General features: G+C 37.3%; 1 protein-coding gene across 1 annotated transcript in view; it reads right to left on the bottom strand.

Annotated features, from left to right (window-relative positions):
* Positions 1-7,181: 7,181 nt before the first annotated feature.
* WASL (Wiskott-Aldrich syndrome like) overlaps positions 7,182-15,631 on the bottom strand; it is a 43,350-nt gene continuing 34,900 nt past the window's right edge. The window contains exons 9-11 of the mRNA XM_026054745.1: positions 13,812-14,332; positions 11,401-11,509; positions 7,182-9,917 (exon numbers count right to left, since the gene is read on the bottom strand). Of these exons, the coding sequence (XP_025910530.1) occupies positions 9,856-9,917; positions 11,401-11,509; positions 13,812-14,332 (692 nt within the window). The 3' untranslated portion in view covers positions 7,182-9,855. The remainder of the gene's footprint in view (positions 9,918-11,400; positions 11,510-13,811; positions 14,333-15,631) is intronic.

The following is a 15,631-nucleotide window of genomic DNA, read 5'->3' as shown; positions in this document are numbered from 1 at the left end:
TAAAAAAAACCCTGTAGGGACTCACTCTCTATAAACTGCAATATCTCTATTCCTCACCACACTTGTTGTTAGAGTATCACACCAGTTAAACACAAATTCTTCTTGAGACTCTGACTCCCCAAGACAACTGCTAATAAGTGCACTGTATCACTGCATTTCTTGCTGCAGAACTCCCATTTGTGTATTTCCAGAAGATGCCAACAATTTAACGGATCGAGTCAACACAATGTTTAATACAATGTTTAACAGTTTAATAGTTCTAAATATTGGTTGGTGGAAAGGTTTCATGACTGCATAAAATACAGCGCTGGAAATAAGGAGCAATGGACTGACTGTGAATGTCTGTCACAAACGTCTAAAAGAGCCTTGGTGGAACTGTTTTTGACCCTTTGTGCCTCACTTTCCCCATTGTAGATTGAGGAGTAACATTTTACTGTGTGAACTCTTCTTGCAATCCTATCTTGTTAGTGTGAGGAAAATGCTTAGAGGTCCTGATAAAAATGCTGGGACACATGTGCAGAGAATAATCAATAATTAAACTGAATTAAAAACTTTGGGGTTAGTATATGTACGAGCTTCCATTTAGCAAGAACTTCAAAAGTTGCCTTTGGCAGGAACATTTTGCCAATTTTGGTCAAGTTAGCAGCACAAAAGACAAAGCTTTTGTTTCTTTTTTCCTTCTTTAATGCTACAAAATAGATGCTACTAAATTAGAACCCAACTACCTTCATAGTAATAAAAACAGGAGGTCAGATTTAAAAAGCTACATTTGCCCTTGTGTTTCTTGGAAGAACTCTCTGTCCCTAAATTGACAGTGCAGCTGCTCACTGAAAATTATGCAGAAAGATTAATAAATTCTTAGTTGTGATCTCAAAATATATGGCAAATACAACAGCTTGAAGTATAGTATGGATCAAACTGTTCAGCTGAACTAGAGACCAGGCACATTTCTGCCATGTGGCTGTAGTATTTTATTTATCAAAGGTAAACAGTAAAATAAATTGAAATTTAAAAGAGGAAAAGAAATCAGTCTAATTCCAGCCATGTCCACTGACAATCTCTTGTAATATTGCATGATGATCTGAGAGGCCGGGAATATAGAGTGTGACTGTCAGCACACAGCAAAAATATTATCACACACTTCAAAGTTATTGGCTGCCTTTCCTCAAATAAAGTCAGAGCTTTAATGTGCACCCTGATGGAAACAGGATGGCCCCTTTCAAACCAAGATGATACAGACAGACAAGGCAGTAAGATGAAACCAGTAGGAGCCAGCACAAACAGAGCTGCAATAAATCCAAGTCATAAACAAAATACCTTCTATACTTACAATCTTCAGAGGCCCCTGAGCTTTCTAAAAGTGCGGCAAATGCACTGCTGCATACTTTGGTCTTGTAGACCCAAAAGGACTCAGAAGAGGAACTGAGGCCAGTGATTTTTAATGACATACACCATTAACTGTAATGTTCTTTGCATCTTTGAGGAGAAAAGTGTGACTTTTCACAGCCAATCAGCAATAAAGTCTGATTTTTTTAATACACAGAGCTCAGCGGCCATATGATAGGGGGAGAGCTGCTGCAAGTTGTACAAATAGTGCCTGCAATAATCACAGACTTAATCTCTAATGGCTCACCCTGGCGAAGGACTCTGTGTTCAGTACCAGTTAAGCTTCTGACACTGTCAGTCACAATGAAGTACTTCTGATATGAACCGTTGTGCTATGAAGTGCTGCAGAATCTGGAGAGTACATTTCACTCATAAATCGCAGGATTAGCCATGACACTATAACTTTAAATCCCAAATATTGTTCACAACTCACGTCTTTCACATATAGTTCATTAAAACTAAATCTGAGAGGAACTGTATACTGTGGCTGGGTTTCCAATGTTTTGATCACACAAGAGAGATGGAATTCAAAAGCATGGTTTAAGGCAACCATAGAACATGACCCAATATTTGCACACAGAGATAATCCAACTGCTTAGATTAACTCTGTTGGTTTACGGACACTATTCAGGGTGGGTTTTTTTGAAAGTTTAAAAATGACTGCTGATTCTGAAAACCAGACCTGTACAAATAAAGATGTCTTACCTAATGTTTTTGAATCACAGCACCAAGAACTATTCTGCTTGAGGTTAGATGAGGTGCTTCTGCCACACAAAGCAGCAGCTTCATCCAGGACATTGTCCTCCCGCTAACATACTGCATGAGTTTTCACAGAAAAAATGAACAAGATGGCAGATGTTCAGATACTCTGACTTTTTACTACCCTCCTAAAGGGCTATTTAAAGGGATTAATTCTGTCAGTGCAGAGAGGGAACATTCTCAGAGCAGTCTAAAGGTAAGAGGTTTAGCCCTGCAAATGGTTTTGGGAAAGACACAAGGAAATATAAATCTATTTTTATTGGACAGTCAGGGACTATGAAGATCTTTTAAGTTCTCATATTGAACCATTCTGCTAGAAGATTTCTGGTCTAACAGAAAGGCTGTTCTCATAGTGAAAGACAAGTAATATGGGTAATAACTTCAGTTACCACTACACTTGATTTCAATCAGGGGCCTGTAGCTACAGCCTTTCAGGAATCCAGCTACCACTGAGTGTGAATGTGAAGATGACCTGAAGGGTGCTCATGAAGCTCCCATGACAGACCCGATCTGCTCAGAGAGGCCTTGTGTGCTCTGGATTTGGTTCCAGACTAGAAATAGAGATACCTTATGTCTACAGGTAACAGTGCAATGATCCTTTTCTATCCTGGCAGAATACAGAAGTCTTTTTAAGTCCTGTACAGTGTAGGACTGTATTGTACTTCAGCTGAAGAGGATTTGCTATGCTGATGTTAATCAGCTAGCATCCAGGCTGTGAGGTATAAGGAATGTTGCTCTAAATTATTTCAAATCCAGATATCGTAACTAGACTGGAAGGGCAATTCTGAAAGTGGACTGAGTAGACTGGTTTCTCAGGTATGAGTCTAAGCCACCTGGACCTGTCACAACTACCACAACTGTCCTGACGGATCGCTGTCAGAGGCTCTCAGGATTTCATGAGGTCAACAGCACAGAGAGTAAGCATACATAATCAACCAGGCAATACACCCTGCAGCAAAGGTGTATTCCTGGAATAATTCCTAACTGGTTGCTCTTCCAGTATTCTCTATACCAGCAGAGGTCTATGTTGGGTTGACTCCTTGAGGAATGCATCTTGGATTACAGGTATCCTTTTCCTAGCCCCCTATCTCTCACATTGCCCATTATAGCAATCTGGGCAAAATTTTCTCTATTGGTCATTGAATGCTTCTGAGTATTCTTCAGATAGATATGTAGGTAAGATCATTTCTTTTCTCCAAGAGGAATCCACATCAGGAACAACTTCTGTTTACTTTGAAATGGCTCACGTGTAACACAACAGCTGTGTTTTGTAGGTTGCTGAAGGGATTTGTTAGGCAATTGTGCTGACTGGATTTTTGAGATGAGGTTTACAGAGATTTCCAGGAAAAAGACATTCGTACTGAAGACCAGAGTGACAAAGAGTAGTGAGGGCTGAGATGTGATACTGTATCTGGGACAAAAAAATATTTTCAATTATCTGGGTAGGGTACTAGTTTAGCAGAAGTCAGAAGAGTATCCTAGCTTCTATAAGGTCAGTATGGAGAACATTAGAAGACAAAAGGAATCCTTTTAAAAGCTACAGAATGTTTTCATACACTCTCCCTCCCCCCCCCCCCCCCCACACACACTTTGCTCTGCTGGACTGAAAATCTCCTTCTGCAGACCTGTAATCAGTTTTTTTTTGTTTTTTTTTTTGAGGGTCTCCGAACACTTTTGGTGTGCACATACCTCACTCCAGATTTTTTGGCCAGTAGAACCTAGCTGGTTGTACCTTCTGCCCAAGCATCTTGCTGACTAAGGACTTAACTTTTTTGATATTTTTCCTAGCCACATAGAATTCTGCTTTATCTGACAGCTTGTGTTAGAATTAAGATAATTCATAAGGAATATGTTTTTGATTTTTTATTTTTAAATATTCTCTTCATAAGCAGTAACCCATACGTGATGGGTTGCCTGGCTAAGAAACACATTACCACCATGATGTGTTATATACAAATACTTTTCTGAGAACGCAAAAAGTCTGCAGAGAGACCTCCTGCCAAGAAAGTCTGCATTTCTTTCTCTAAACCAGAGTATACCATTCAGACAGAAGTTTTGGAAAAGCCATCAGGAAGTACTTCTAAAGATGTATTATTTTTGTTTGGCAGAACGTGAGACATACAGAAGAAACAAAAAGGTCTAGGTACCATTCACTATGCATTTCTGCCAGAAATCATATTTATTCATGTATGAAAAGGAGAGCACAGTACCTAGGTAGGATTCTGATAGGTTGCTGAGAACTAATCAATAGCATCCCCTTAAAAAAAAAAAAATGCCAACAGCAATATCATGGTCTATACCTTCCCTCTCATGCGGCCTTGGCACCAACTTTGATACAAAAAGCTTTTTTTTTTTTTTTCATTAGATAAGCCACTATAAGCATTGTCAAAAGTGTCAAATTAAGGCCTGACCACTGTTTAATATAAGTGATATCAGAGCTTCTCACATGTTCTGCAGAACTATTTTTCTTACAGGCATTGGGGACAGTAGGTAAACTTCAATAATTTATCCTCTGAAGACTAGCTTATTTAAACTACTACAGGTGAAAACCTAATTTTTTATGTGGGTGCTTCACAAGTACTAATTCTCAGTATTTTTCTGCTCTAGCCACCATTCTTTCATGCTTACAAACCTTTTCCGTGGTTAGTCTCCAGAGGGTAATGTGTTTTATCTAAACTGAAGCTAAAGAGTTTTTTCTATTTCATGTTGAACTTTAAAATAAATACAGATTCTCTGCTGACAGTTGAACAGACTCAGCTCTGCCAAAGGATTTATCAGCTGAGGATTATTTCCTCCCTTGATGACAAGGAAATAGGTGCTATTTTGGTCCAAAAAACTATTCTGACCTGAAAGATTTATAGTAGAACCTAATAAGACAGTCTGTCTCTCTCCCTCCCTCTCTCACATTCACACAAAACCCGCATGTAAACTTCTCAAAACAGTGTACCTTGTATCCCCAATATCTAGGAAAGTCCTACCTACCAACAAAGGATTTCAAAGCCAGCTCGACTGCTCTGGCAGTTGTTTATTCTTTGGCATCGACATTCACAGGAGCAGATCTGTGATTTTAAGTGCCTGCCTGTTTAAGGCACAGAGTTTAAATACTCTGTCTACACAAGCAATATCATACATTCTTATTTCTTATTCTCAAGCTTTAAAGATTTCCAGATTGTTAAGTCCCACAGTCTGCACAAACAAAAATACAGTGCCGATTATTGCTCTTCCCTAACTTGTTCTGTTCTTAAAACTTCTCTGAAGTTTCTCAGAAAAGCTTACATTCCCTCATCTAATCGCCAAGTAACAAGTTGAAAATTCACACTGCTTGAATAACAAAACTCAGAACTACGACAATGAACCTTGGGGGGGGGGGGGAGGCATGAGGTAACGGCTTAAGAATTTCACTCCAAAAAGACTCCAACTGCGCTTCAGAGCACGAGCAATACGGTCTTTAAGGATGTTTTTCAGTGCTAATAGATAAAACACTTATAATAAATGTAAAAACATTAAGCTGTTTAGAGATGGGCAAGTGCTGCAGGTATTACCCAAAACCATGTTAGAGGCTGAATACCTGACAAATTACTATTCTGGCTCATCTTAGCAGGCTACTCTGCAAATACTGTAGAATTCAGCACACAATAAAATTTGTCAGAAAACGACTCCAATTATTTATATTTCAGTCCTGATGCAGTGATTGTTTATTGTTTCCATTTCTCTTCTCAACATGCGTTACTTTCATATCTGTGATTTCAAACAACTAAGGGCTTATTTTTTCAAGCAAATATAAACATAGCATATGTGTTATAGTAGTTTATTGCCTTTTTTTTTTTTAATCTCCTCCATATCTATATAAACATTCTCAAACTTTCAAGTATTACCTGAGAGAGAAAAATGTCAGGGTGGTGTCACTGACTGGCAGCCAAGTTTAACCATCTGCATTAAATCTAGACAGCTAATATTCTAGTTCATATTACCCCATATTTTATTTCTTCTCACACACAAGAAAACTCCAGCCAATAAACAAATACATAGTAACAGGAGTTCTCATGGTAGTGCTATGCAGTAACCCTGGTCCTTTTGAGAGAAAAAGGTTTAGTATCTTCTAAGCTTCCCTAAACCATTTTCACTTTTCTAAAAATAAAGCTGCTTATCACTGTACTTAAGCTTCAGGAACTTAAATTGGACTAGGAATTCCTCTAGTGATTAGATAAAGGCTGTTGCAATGGATTGACAACAGTCACCCCCCCCAAAACAAACAAACAAACAAAATTTCAAAACAAACAAAAAACCCCCCACATCCCCAAAACCTCCTTACTTGGGAATATGTTAGTAACTGCTGTCAATTAAATAATGTAACTTTGAAAGAGGAGCCTCCTTTCAAAAGCATGTTTTAAACTTCTGTTCACTAAGTAGAGAGGAAATAATTGTATGCTTAAGCAAACCCTGTAAATAACAATTTGAACTTTGTGTTGTATTTAAAGCCTAAAACTAGAAAAGTAAGAGAATGTGTACACAAGACAAACATTTGAGATGCCAGACTATTCAGACTTAGAGGAGAAAAGCAGAGTTATGAAATGTAATGAGCTCAAATATTACAGTCTTAGGTACAAGATATTTACATCTTGAAAAAGGCTAATAAATTACAACATTCTGAAAAGAGTTGGCTAATAAACATTCCAGAATGAATACTAAATAATGAAGCTATATTTGTTCAACCTTGAAATGTTATTGTATTATATTATTGAACGTGCCTGCAGCAGTAGTTGTTTCCAGAGAAGCTGCTGAGCAGCAGTCAGATTTGCCAGGAGGACAGGGTGTTACATTCTCTTCCTCATTGTGTTTATTCACCAGCACTATCCAACTTTCCAGAGACATGAAAACTACTGAGATTTGACAGCAACTATTTACTGCTTCATGAACTTGGCTAGGCAACCAAAATCACTTTCAAAGTGTGTAATCAATATGTGCAGCTATTTTAAAAGCTGTTCTACAATTAGCACATAAAACAAAAACAAAAAACAACCACAGTTTTACACTAGTTGGGTCAAATTAATTTTATTATGCTCCATGATGAATTGCCACCAGTGCAACATCCTATTCACTGTACATTTCAAAAATTCACATACTAAAAATTTCAGTTTGATAAATGGAAAACTGAATGATTGAGAAGTTTTTATGGATTTCATACGTACAAGTGGCTAGCTGATATTGTCTATGCACATAGAGTGTTGAGATGCAAAAGCCTCATGCTAGTCTGTTAATTGCTAAGGCTATCTGGACAGTCATTTAACCAGAGTATATAGGAGAGGCCTTTATTACAATGTTTAGCAACAATGCACCAATATCATGAAATGCTATCTTCTGCTCATAGTGCAAGTGGTGGAATGCTGAAGCATGCAGTTATGACTTTACCTTAACTGCTATTGCAGTCTTTATGCCTGAATTTTATCATGTACACACACTATTTTAAAGCAAATATTAATCTGGACACCACAGAATGTGAGTGTACTTTTTATATGGAGAGAAAAAAACCAAACCAAAACAAACAAACAAAAAAAACCCCCCAAACCTTTCTTTGGCCAGTATCTACAAATCAAAGTTTTATTCAACAACACAACTTCACCAGAGCTCCCAAAACTTGGAATAGAAATTTGATTAATGAACTGTAATGCATAATTATATTACAGAAATCCCAACTCAGAAAACATAAGAGCTAAACATATCTAGTAAGTAGCATGTTCAGAAAACCTATAGGCCTCATCTGGTTAATTTTAAGTGCCCTATATGCAATAAGAATAAGGAAGCCGTGCCAGAAGTTATATGAAAGCCATACAATTGTTTTCCTTATACACAAGCTCCTAACTCCACTGACATTAGTTAACCCAGGCTGCACTTGCACTTGACTCAATGCTCAAGCCATTACAGCAGCAAAGCTAGTAGGAAGGGTTTCCAGTAGCAGAGGGCAATGCAAAAGCTACCGCAAGAAAGTTAGACCACTTGGAATTTTCTTTTTCCTCAAGTTATGTGCTTAAATTACTCTCAGAAGGAAGTTGGCATCCTCTGAATAATTTAACTACAACCTTACCTCTCCCACTACCTTTCAGTAACTTTCCTTTCTTTTTATATGTCTAAACTCATTCTCTAAAGACTAGGTTATAACTGGGTTAGAAATCCAAGCCATATCATGCAGGTCCAGCCTGTCAAGATCAGGTCAACACTGGGTTTCAGTCAATACAATTCTGATAAACTAAATTTAGTTTGATACCTTGACTACAGTCAAAGACCCAGGACACTATGTGTTAACTATGCTCCAAATATGACTGACTTAACTAAATATTCTGTGCCAGATAATGTGGCTCTCTTAAAATAAAAAATAAAAAAATTCTCTACCTGAAAATTACAGTAACAGTAATTAGTGCTGCAGATATTAAATACCCACCTAGCATAGATTAGTGTTTTGTAATAGGCAGATATGCCAATGTTTACCACACTATAAAGTACAACTTATATAAATGTGAAAGCTGTGAAATGAGAAACCATCTTCTGTCCACTTATTCAAATACCATTCCTGTAATAGGGTCCTTGATCTTCATCAAAACCCTTGGTCTTAAAGCCAACATATGAAGACAGAATATTGCCATAAAGTTCAGTACATATTAAAAGTGTATATTCTGAGTTAATGGCTTTCCAACTTCCTGGATGTAGGACTGGTGTTTTAGCATTTGTTATGTACCATTACTCAAAGACTGCAAAGTAATACCACTTAAGTTTACTTTATTAGTACACCAATGTCCTACACATTTTAAAATGTAATTAAACATTATTAAAGCAAGCATTAAATGCAGCCCTTCAGCCCAAAAAACACATAAAATTGATTTTAAAAATAAATCAAACTGTAGCAATTGCCAGACTCCAGTATAGCCCCCAGCAATTTACACTTCTTAATTCTGAAAGATAAGAGCTGGAAAGAGAGGACTGAACTGGTCTGCATCAAAGATGCCTTTACCACTACTATAGCGTAAAACCACCCTGTTTGACCTCAGATAGACAGTTCCCTAATTAAAGCATTCAATTATTCACTGCTGTTCAATAGCAGTCTGTATTGCTACAGTTAGGACAAGGTAATCTTCACAACTAGCTATGCATATCTGTAGTGATTTTGTTTTACGTAAAGCATACTGCTAAGATTTGAACTGCAATGTTGTGATGTATTTGAAACTGTGCAATATTATAAACCAGCCTCAACATTCATGTAATGTTGCATTTGAAATGAAGGGGCTAAATAAACTAAGAGCTGCATCACTTAAAGAACATAGTGCTATACTAGGTTTTAATAAGAAAATTTAGATACAGAAAAAGTAGGGTATGAAAATAGTGTTTTCCTTCTTGCATTATAACTAAATTACATTAAGGTTTTTGTCAGTCTCACATATTACATTTAAACTCCCTTATTGATGGAATGGAAAGTATTCACATGATCATCCAGGTGTAAACTCGCACACATTAACAGGGAGTAGCTTTGTAGAGGATTATGACAAACCTTTACAGATTAAATGAGGTATTGCACAGATTAATAAAAAAGCAAAAGGCAACAAAAATATACAGCAAATTGATAGAACATTTACATGATAATTTTACAGAATCCATAGACAGAAAGTAGTGTTTAGTATATCATTCACCTTAAAAAATATATATATATAATATAATATATGATCAATCGTCCCATTCATCATCATCCTCAAAGTCTTCTTCATCATCTTCATCCTCATCTTCATCTACAAGACAAGAAAGCACAAGTCATTTGCATGCACAGAACTAACACAACAGAAGTGTTACCTATTTCTTCCACAACTTTCGGGGGGGGGGGCGCGGGGGACAACACCAATGAACAATCATTTCAATGAAGCCAGGACAATACACATGGTAATACTGAAGTAGATCCTAAGATCCCTGGATGTGACATTCAATTTAAGTTGCAACTACTATCAAAATGTAAGTTCTAATTCCTTCCCCTTCTCACTGCCTTCCTACTGCAGGAAAAACAAACACACACAAAAAACCCCCTTCTCTTATTGTAAGAGAGAAACAAGTTCTCATTTCACACTTTTACTGCTATTACTTTTCTCTGAAAAAGTGAGTGGCCACCATGTTCCAGATTGAGTTTTCAACTTCAAGGACAGATTCATTTCTGAAACTTAAGAACTGCTTCCCCAAATTTACTATATGAAGGGTTTTTTGCTTACTACATAAGCAAGAAAAAAAAAAGTTCTTGTTGGCTACAGACTGCTATTGTTACTGGAATATTCTAGATTGTGTAACGCACATCAGCTTCCATTTTTGCTAGCTTTATCCCATCTTCCACTTTTTTTAATTTTAGTAGGCTACAATTTTTAAATTATTGTACATATAAAAGTACTGATTTGTCAGGTCAGGGCATTCTCTCCTACGATAGCTCTGAATTTAGCATCCTTCTGGTGTTTAATTTGTGTAAAGCAATTTGTGTAAAATTAGAAATTACTACGTAGGTCAACAAATCAATAAGTTATATTGCACTCAGTCAAAGGGTCTGCAGAGTGCAAGTGCAGATTTGCTTCTAACGTAAATTCTGGTAGAAGAAAAACGTATCAAAGACTAAACAGAAGAGATGCAACCAAATAGCTGCACTGCAGCTACTGAACTGCATTCATTACAAGCTGGTGTTTGAAAAACGCAAATCCTCTTGTCACTGTTATAGTCTTACTTTTTCCACACATTGAAGTTTCAGAAGTTTATTCAGTAAAAGGTATGGGACTAGTCGAGTTAACACTAGTCATTCATTTATTATCCAGCAGGTGGCATCCAAAGTACGCTGGAAGCCACAGAGCTCTAGGAGTGTGCACCTCTGCAAGAGCCTTGGCTTCTAGAAACAAAAAGCTTTAAAAAAAAGCCTTCCTTCCAAAATATTCTTTTGACTAACATTATATTAGATATCTAGTGGATAAAAATATATCAGATAAAATTAAAAAAAGTCTTTAGAAGAGGTGGTTACTAACCCTGATTTGTAATTTTAAAGTCAGTATTACTGCAAACTACTATATACCAAGTAATTCACAAAGTAGCTCAGTGTGACCACTGAACCCATCACCAATGGTCTGTCTAGAGCGTTCTGTATTTGATTATATTCTGAAATTCATTTTTTTTGCTTAATATTTTATGTTCCACAGAAATGTTAATACTTAAATAGACACCTTGAGGTCAGAAAAATTCTATCAGACTGACCTGAAGAATGAATGGCTTTGCTCCTTTTCTGCATAACTTCCATTAACGCACCCACAATTCCTGAGGTGGGTGCAGGTGTAGGTGGTGCACTCTCTTGGCCATCAGATACCTTGGAAAAAAAGGACACAAAGAAGTAAAAAGCAAAACAATTTGTGTATTTCTAGACAAACTCTCCTTATAAAATTGATGAGTTTATTTTCAGCCAGAAGGACAAGTGAAACTACAGTTTCAGTTTCCTTAGCTCAAGCTAGACCTATGTAAAAAAGTCAGAAATTCTTTTTTTTGGCAGATAATCTTGAGTATGAACTAACTAGACTGGTATTATATATTACAACTCATACATCAGAAAGCGAGCGCTCAGCTAACAGAAAGCTTCTTAATGTAATCATACAGGCATAATGATTATATAGCTCCCCAAGCTACCTATTTTATCCCTAGTATATAACAAAATTTTCTTCTTGTTTGGGCTTGTTAGCCAAGTTTGTTTTGGGTTGATATTTCCTTCTGAAAGTAATACAGACTTTGATACTGCATACCTGTACTGACAATTAAATATTAATATGCCCTCACACTTTTTACACCAGAAGCATCAAATGCACAAAAGAATGACAAAAAAGCAGAACTGAGAGTAAGTGAGGTTTGTAACAGTAAAAACGAGGTTGAGCAAAAAACTTGCACTGAGCATCAGATTAGCTGAAGGTTGGATGAAAGTTGTGAGAATAAGCAGTCTAAACCAAAATGTGTAAAGAACACAATGAAGGATGATGAAAAGTAATAACTGAAGAGAGAAAAAAGAAATGAATTACACTTACAGAGTATGAAGGACTGAAGACGGGACTTGGTAAAAGTGATGAGAAAACAGAAGTTAAAGTATAAGGGGGGAAGAGAGAGAAAGAGGAGAGAGAGAGAGAGAGAGAGAGAGAGAGAGAGAGAGAGATGGCCTATTCTTAGAGATATAAGAAAGTTTGAAAATATTTTCTCCGACTTCATAAATTTTTAAAAGCTTGAGTAATTCAGGTGAGCAAATCCGTAAACTCTAGAAAACCCTCATATTTCAGAGCTCAAAGGCCAGAGAGATGTGTTATCTTTTGTACATCTACCACAGGTGTGCAGTGTGTTCTAGTTTAAGGGTTTTTTTTTTTTTTTTTTTTAAAGAAATATGCAACCTCAAGCATCTCAAACTGAAATAAGGTCTTGGACCTACATGTTTATTAGTAAATTAAAGACTGCTATACTATATTAAATATACTTCATCTCCCCCTCTCTTTTTTTGTTTAAAGTTTCACAGCCTTTGTTTTCCTTGGGCCACAGTACTTAAGTGACCTAGACATGTCAGCAAGTTTGCTTACACAAGGAAAACTCGATACTATGACTACTTTCAATATTTCTGCAATTTTTACAGCATAAAACTTTTCTCTGCAGACTTCAAATTTGTTAAAAGCAGTATACTCCTAAATAGACAGTGATTACAGAAAGAAGTTCTAGATTTACACATTTTAGTATGCAAAATCTGTTTATAAAAAGTATTCAGTCATCTGCAAGGAAAGAGTTTGTTTTTCAGCATGGTTACACTGGGACCAGCTGATGGGGCTTAAGGTGGGAAGATGTTGATTTCCTCGCTTTACAAAAACCAATGATGATCTTGAATCCTCCCTTCTGTTTCCTCCCACATACCTTCTACAACCATTCTAACTACTGACTAGTCTTAGGTTAGGAGCACTTGCAATTTAGTGTTATCAGTGTGGTATTTTTGGTTTATTTTACTGTAATGTTAGAAGTGGATCACCTTCCATGTATAACCTCCTCTAGATGTCAGCTGCCAGGCTCTTAGGCTAACTTAATACTATGAATACATTTAATACAACCTATAGGGTGGAGTTACCCTAACAGCAGTCCTGTATCTGCAGGCAAGAACTACCTTGCACATATTCAGTGTCCTAAAGAACAGATCGAGTAATACCCTGAGCTGCAGCAGGAACAGAGGCAACCTCTATGGGTGCAGGCAGCCACCTTCTTACAAGCTGCAACACTTGCGGAGCACGGGTCTCTTCTAAAATGGCAAGAAATAATCTAGTGATTGCTTTATAGCACTATTACCGCTGAACCCGTCCTCTGCAGTTATTTTTCACTGAAGTATTCAGGAAACCAGAAATCTTTGCATAGTACTTCTTGCAAAAGTTCTTTAAATTTAAAGCTTTACTGAAAAGTGAGAAGTGAATTTGAAATAAGAAAAACTCATGTATCAATACTCATCTAGCAAAAGTCCAGTAGTATTGTTTAAAGTCTTATTTTAAAAATTATAAAAAATATGATCCAGCCCAAGACAAAGCCACAAGTTACTGTTCATGCTGTGGTACTCTATCCATTTGCAAGTTCCATTAGGGACTTGGATAAGAAACAGCTTTACTTACAGATTTCAGTTGTATACCCTGTCGTATCTGGTCTAATAGTGCATCTCTTCCTGAGCAGGACACTGGTCGACTGTTATGTTCTACTTTCTTTAACTGAGCACCTTCTCTGATTTGATCTAAGAGTGCTGCTTTGTTTCCTGCAGGAACTGGAAGCTGGTTGTCAACCTCTGCATGAAGGCCTGGTGGTGGAGGAGGACCAGGAGGGGGTGGAGGTGGAGGCGGAGGCGGGGGCACAGATGACCCACTTGCTGGTGGCGGTGGCGGTGGAGGAGGGCCAGATGGTGCAGATGATGAATGCACTGGTGGTGGAGGAGGATTCATCCTGTTTGGAGGAGGTGGGGGCACTGTTGCACCTGGTCTAGATGGAGGTGGGGGTGGTGGTGCTGCTGTGGGAGCTCTTGAAGGAGGTGGAGGTGGTGCCCCTCGGCCCCTAGCAGGTGGAGGAGGAGGGCCCGAGCTATGGGGAGGTGGTGGTGGAGGTGGAGGGGGTCCTCCTCTGCATGGTGGTGGTGGAGGTGGAGCTGAAACAGAACAAGACAGAATATATAATTACATACTACTCACCACTCTTCAATATTCTGGAGACTTACAGAAAGAGCCAACAAGTTTTTATTTTTATTTTTAAACAACAACAACCACCACCAGGCTTTACCTTGCCTTTTACAAGGATCTCTGTGCCTGTGAAAGTTTTATTAGTCCTGGATTAAGTTGAAAATAGCTGAAGATAAGCTACACTTATACGAACACAAGTTAAGCTGAACACAGCCCCTATGTCTCTGTCACATATTTTGAAAGCACAGAATGAATACTGCAGGGAGCAACTGCAATATATAAAAAGAAGTCACAAAACAAGCTGTGTCTTTTTTTTTTTTTTTTTTGGGGGGGGGGTCCCTACAGTAGTAGTTTCCTTCATAATCCAAAGTATACCTTAAGTCAACATTTTAGTTTCCCATGACAAAATGTGGTAAGATTTCAAAAGAAACCTTCAAAATTTTGTTGAATTACGACAGAAGGGGAAGGGGAAAGAGAAAGGTGTTAAAAAATACACTTAAAAGGAAGTATACAGAATTTCCACTCTGGAGACTATCCATTAATTTATATGGGAATTACTGAGAAATATATTTTTTGAAGCATCATCTTCTAATAATGAAAAAAAAATTAGAAATATGTTAATATTGGGAGGAGGTGGCATACAATGTCAAGCACACTATATTCAACCATATGCATTCACATCCTTAAACATACCTGGCAGCAAATAGTGAAGTAGTACTGCTGATGCAGCATCTCAAGTTACAGATGACAGGGGACATTCATAAAGACTAACTTTAATCTACTGAAGTTAGTTTTCCTCAGTAGGCAACAGCAGAGAAGCTGTTACAAAACCACATCTCTCTCCATTGACTATTGCTTCACTAGAGCAAAGCTGCCTTCACATGTCACTCAAAGTTTGCTTCTTTCTGTCATGGAAAGTACCTCCCAAATAAATGCTTTTTTAGTACCATCACTAGGCAATAAACTTTCTTCCACTCTATACTTGGTGTTCAAAAGGACCTTTTTTAAACAAAAGGATAAGCAAACATGATCTAATACTCATTTAGAAATGTTATCTTGTTAATAGTACAAGCATTTTTTAAATTTGCTTCAGTGAGGTAACTCATTCTGGTGTTCCCAAAAACCTGCTTCATGAGTTACTGGAAAAATATATGAGGATGATCTTTCTTATGATTACGCACCTATATTTTATTCTAGGTATTTGGACAGATTAATCTTGAAGAAACTGGCAAACATTAACAACAATATTTTTATGCAATCTTTATTTT

Source organism: Apteryx rowi, unplaced genomic scaffold, assembly GCF_003343035.1.
Source record: "Apteryx rowi isolate R43461 unplaced genomic scaffold, aptRow1 scaffold_965, whole genome shotgun sequence".
Taxonomy (NCBI): Eukaryota; Metazoa; Chordata; class Aves; order Apterygiformes; family Apterygidae; genus Apteryx; species Apteryx rowi.
Note: the sequence above shows the minus strand (reverse complement) of the source record. Positions and strands in the feature narration are given on the sequence as shown.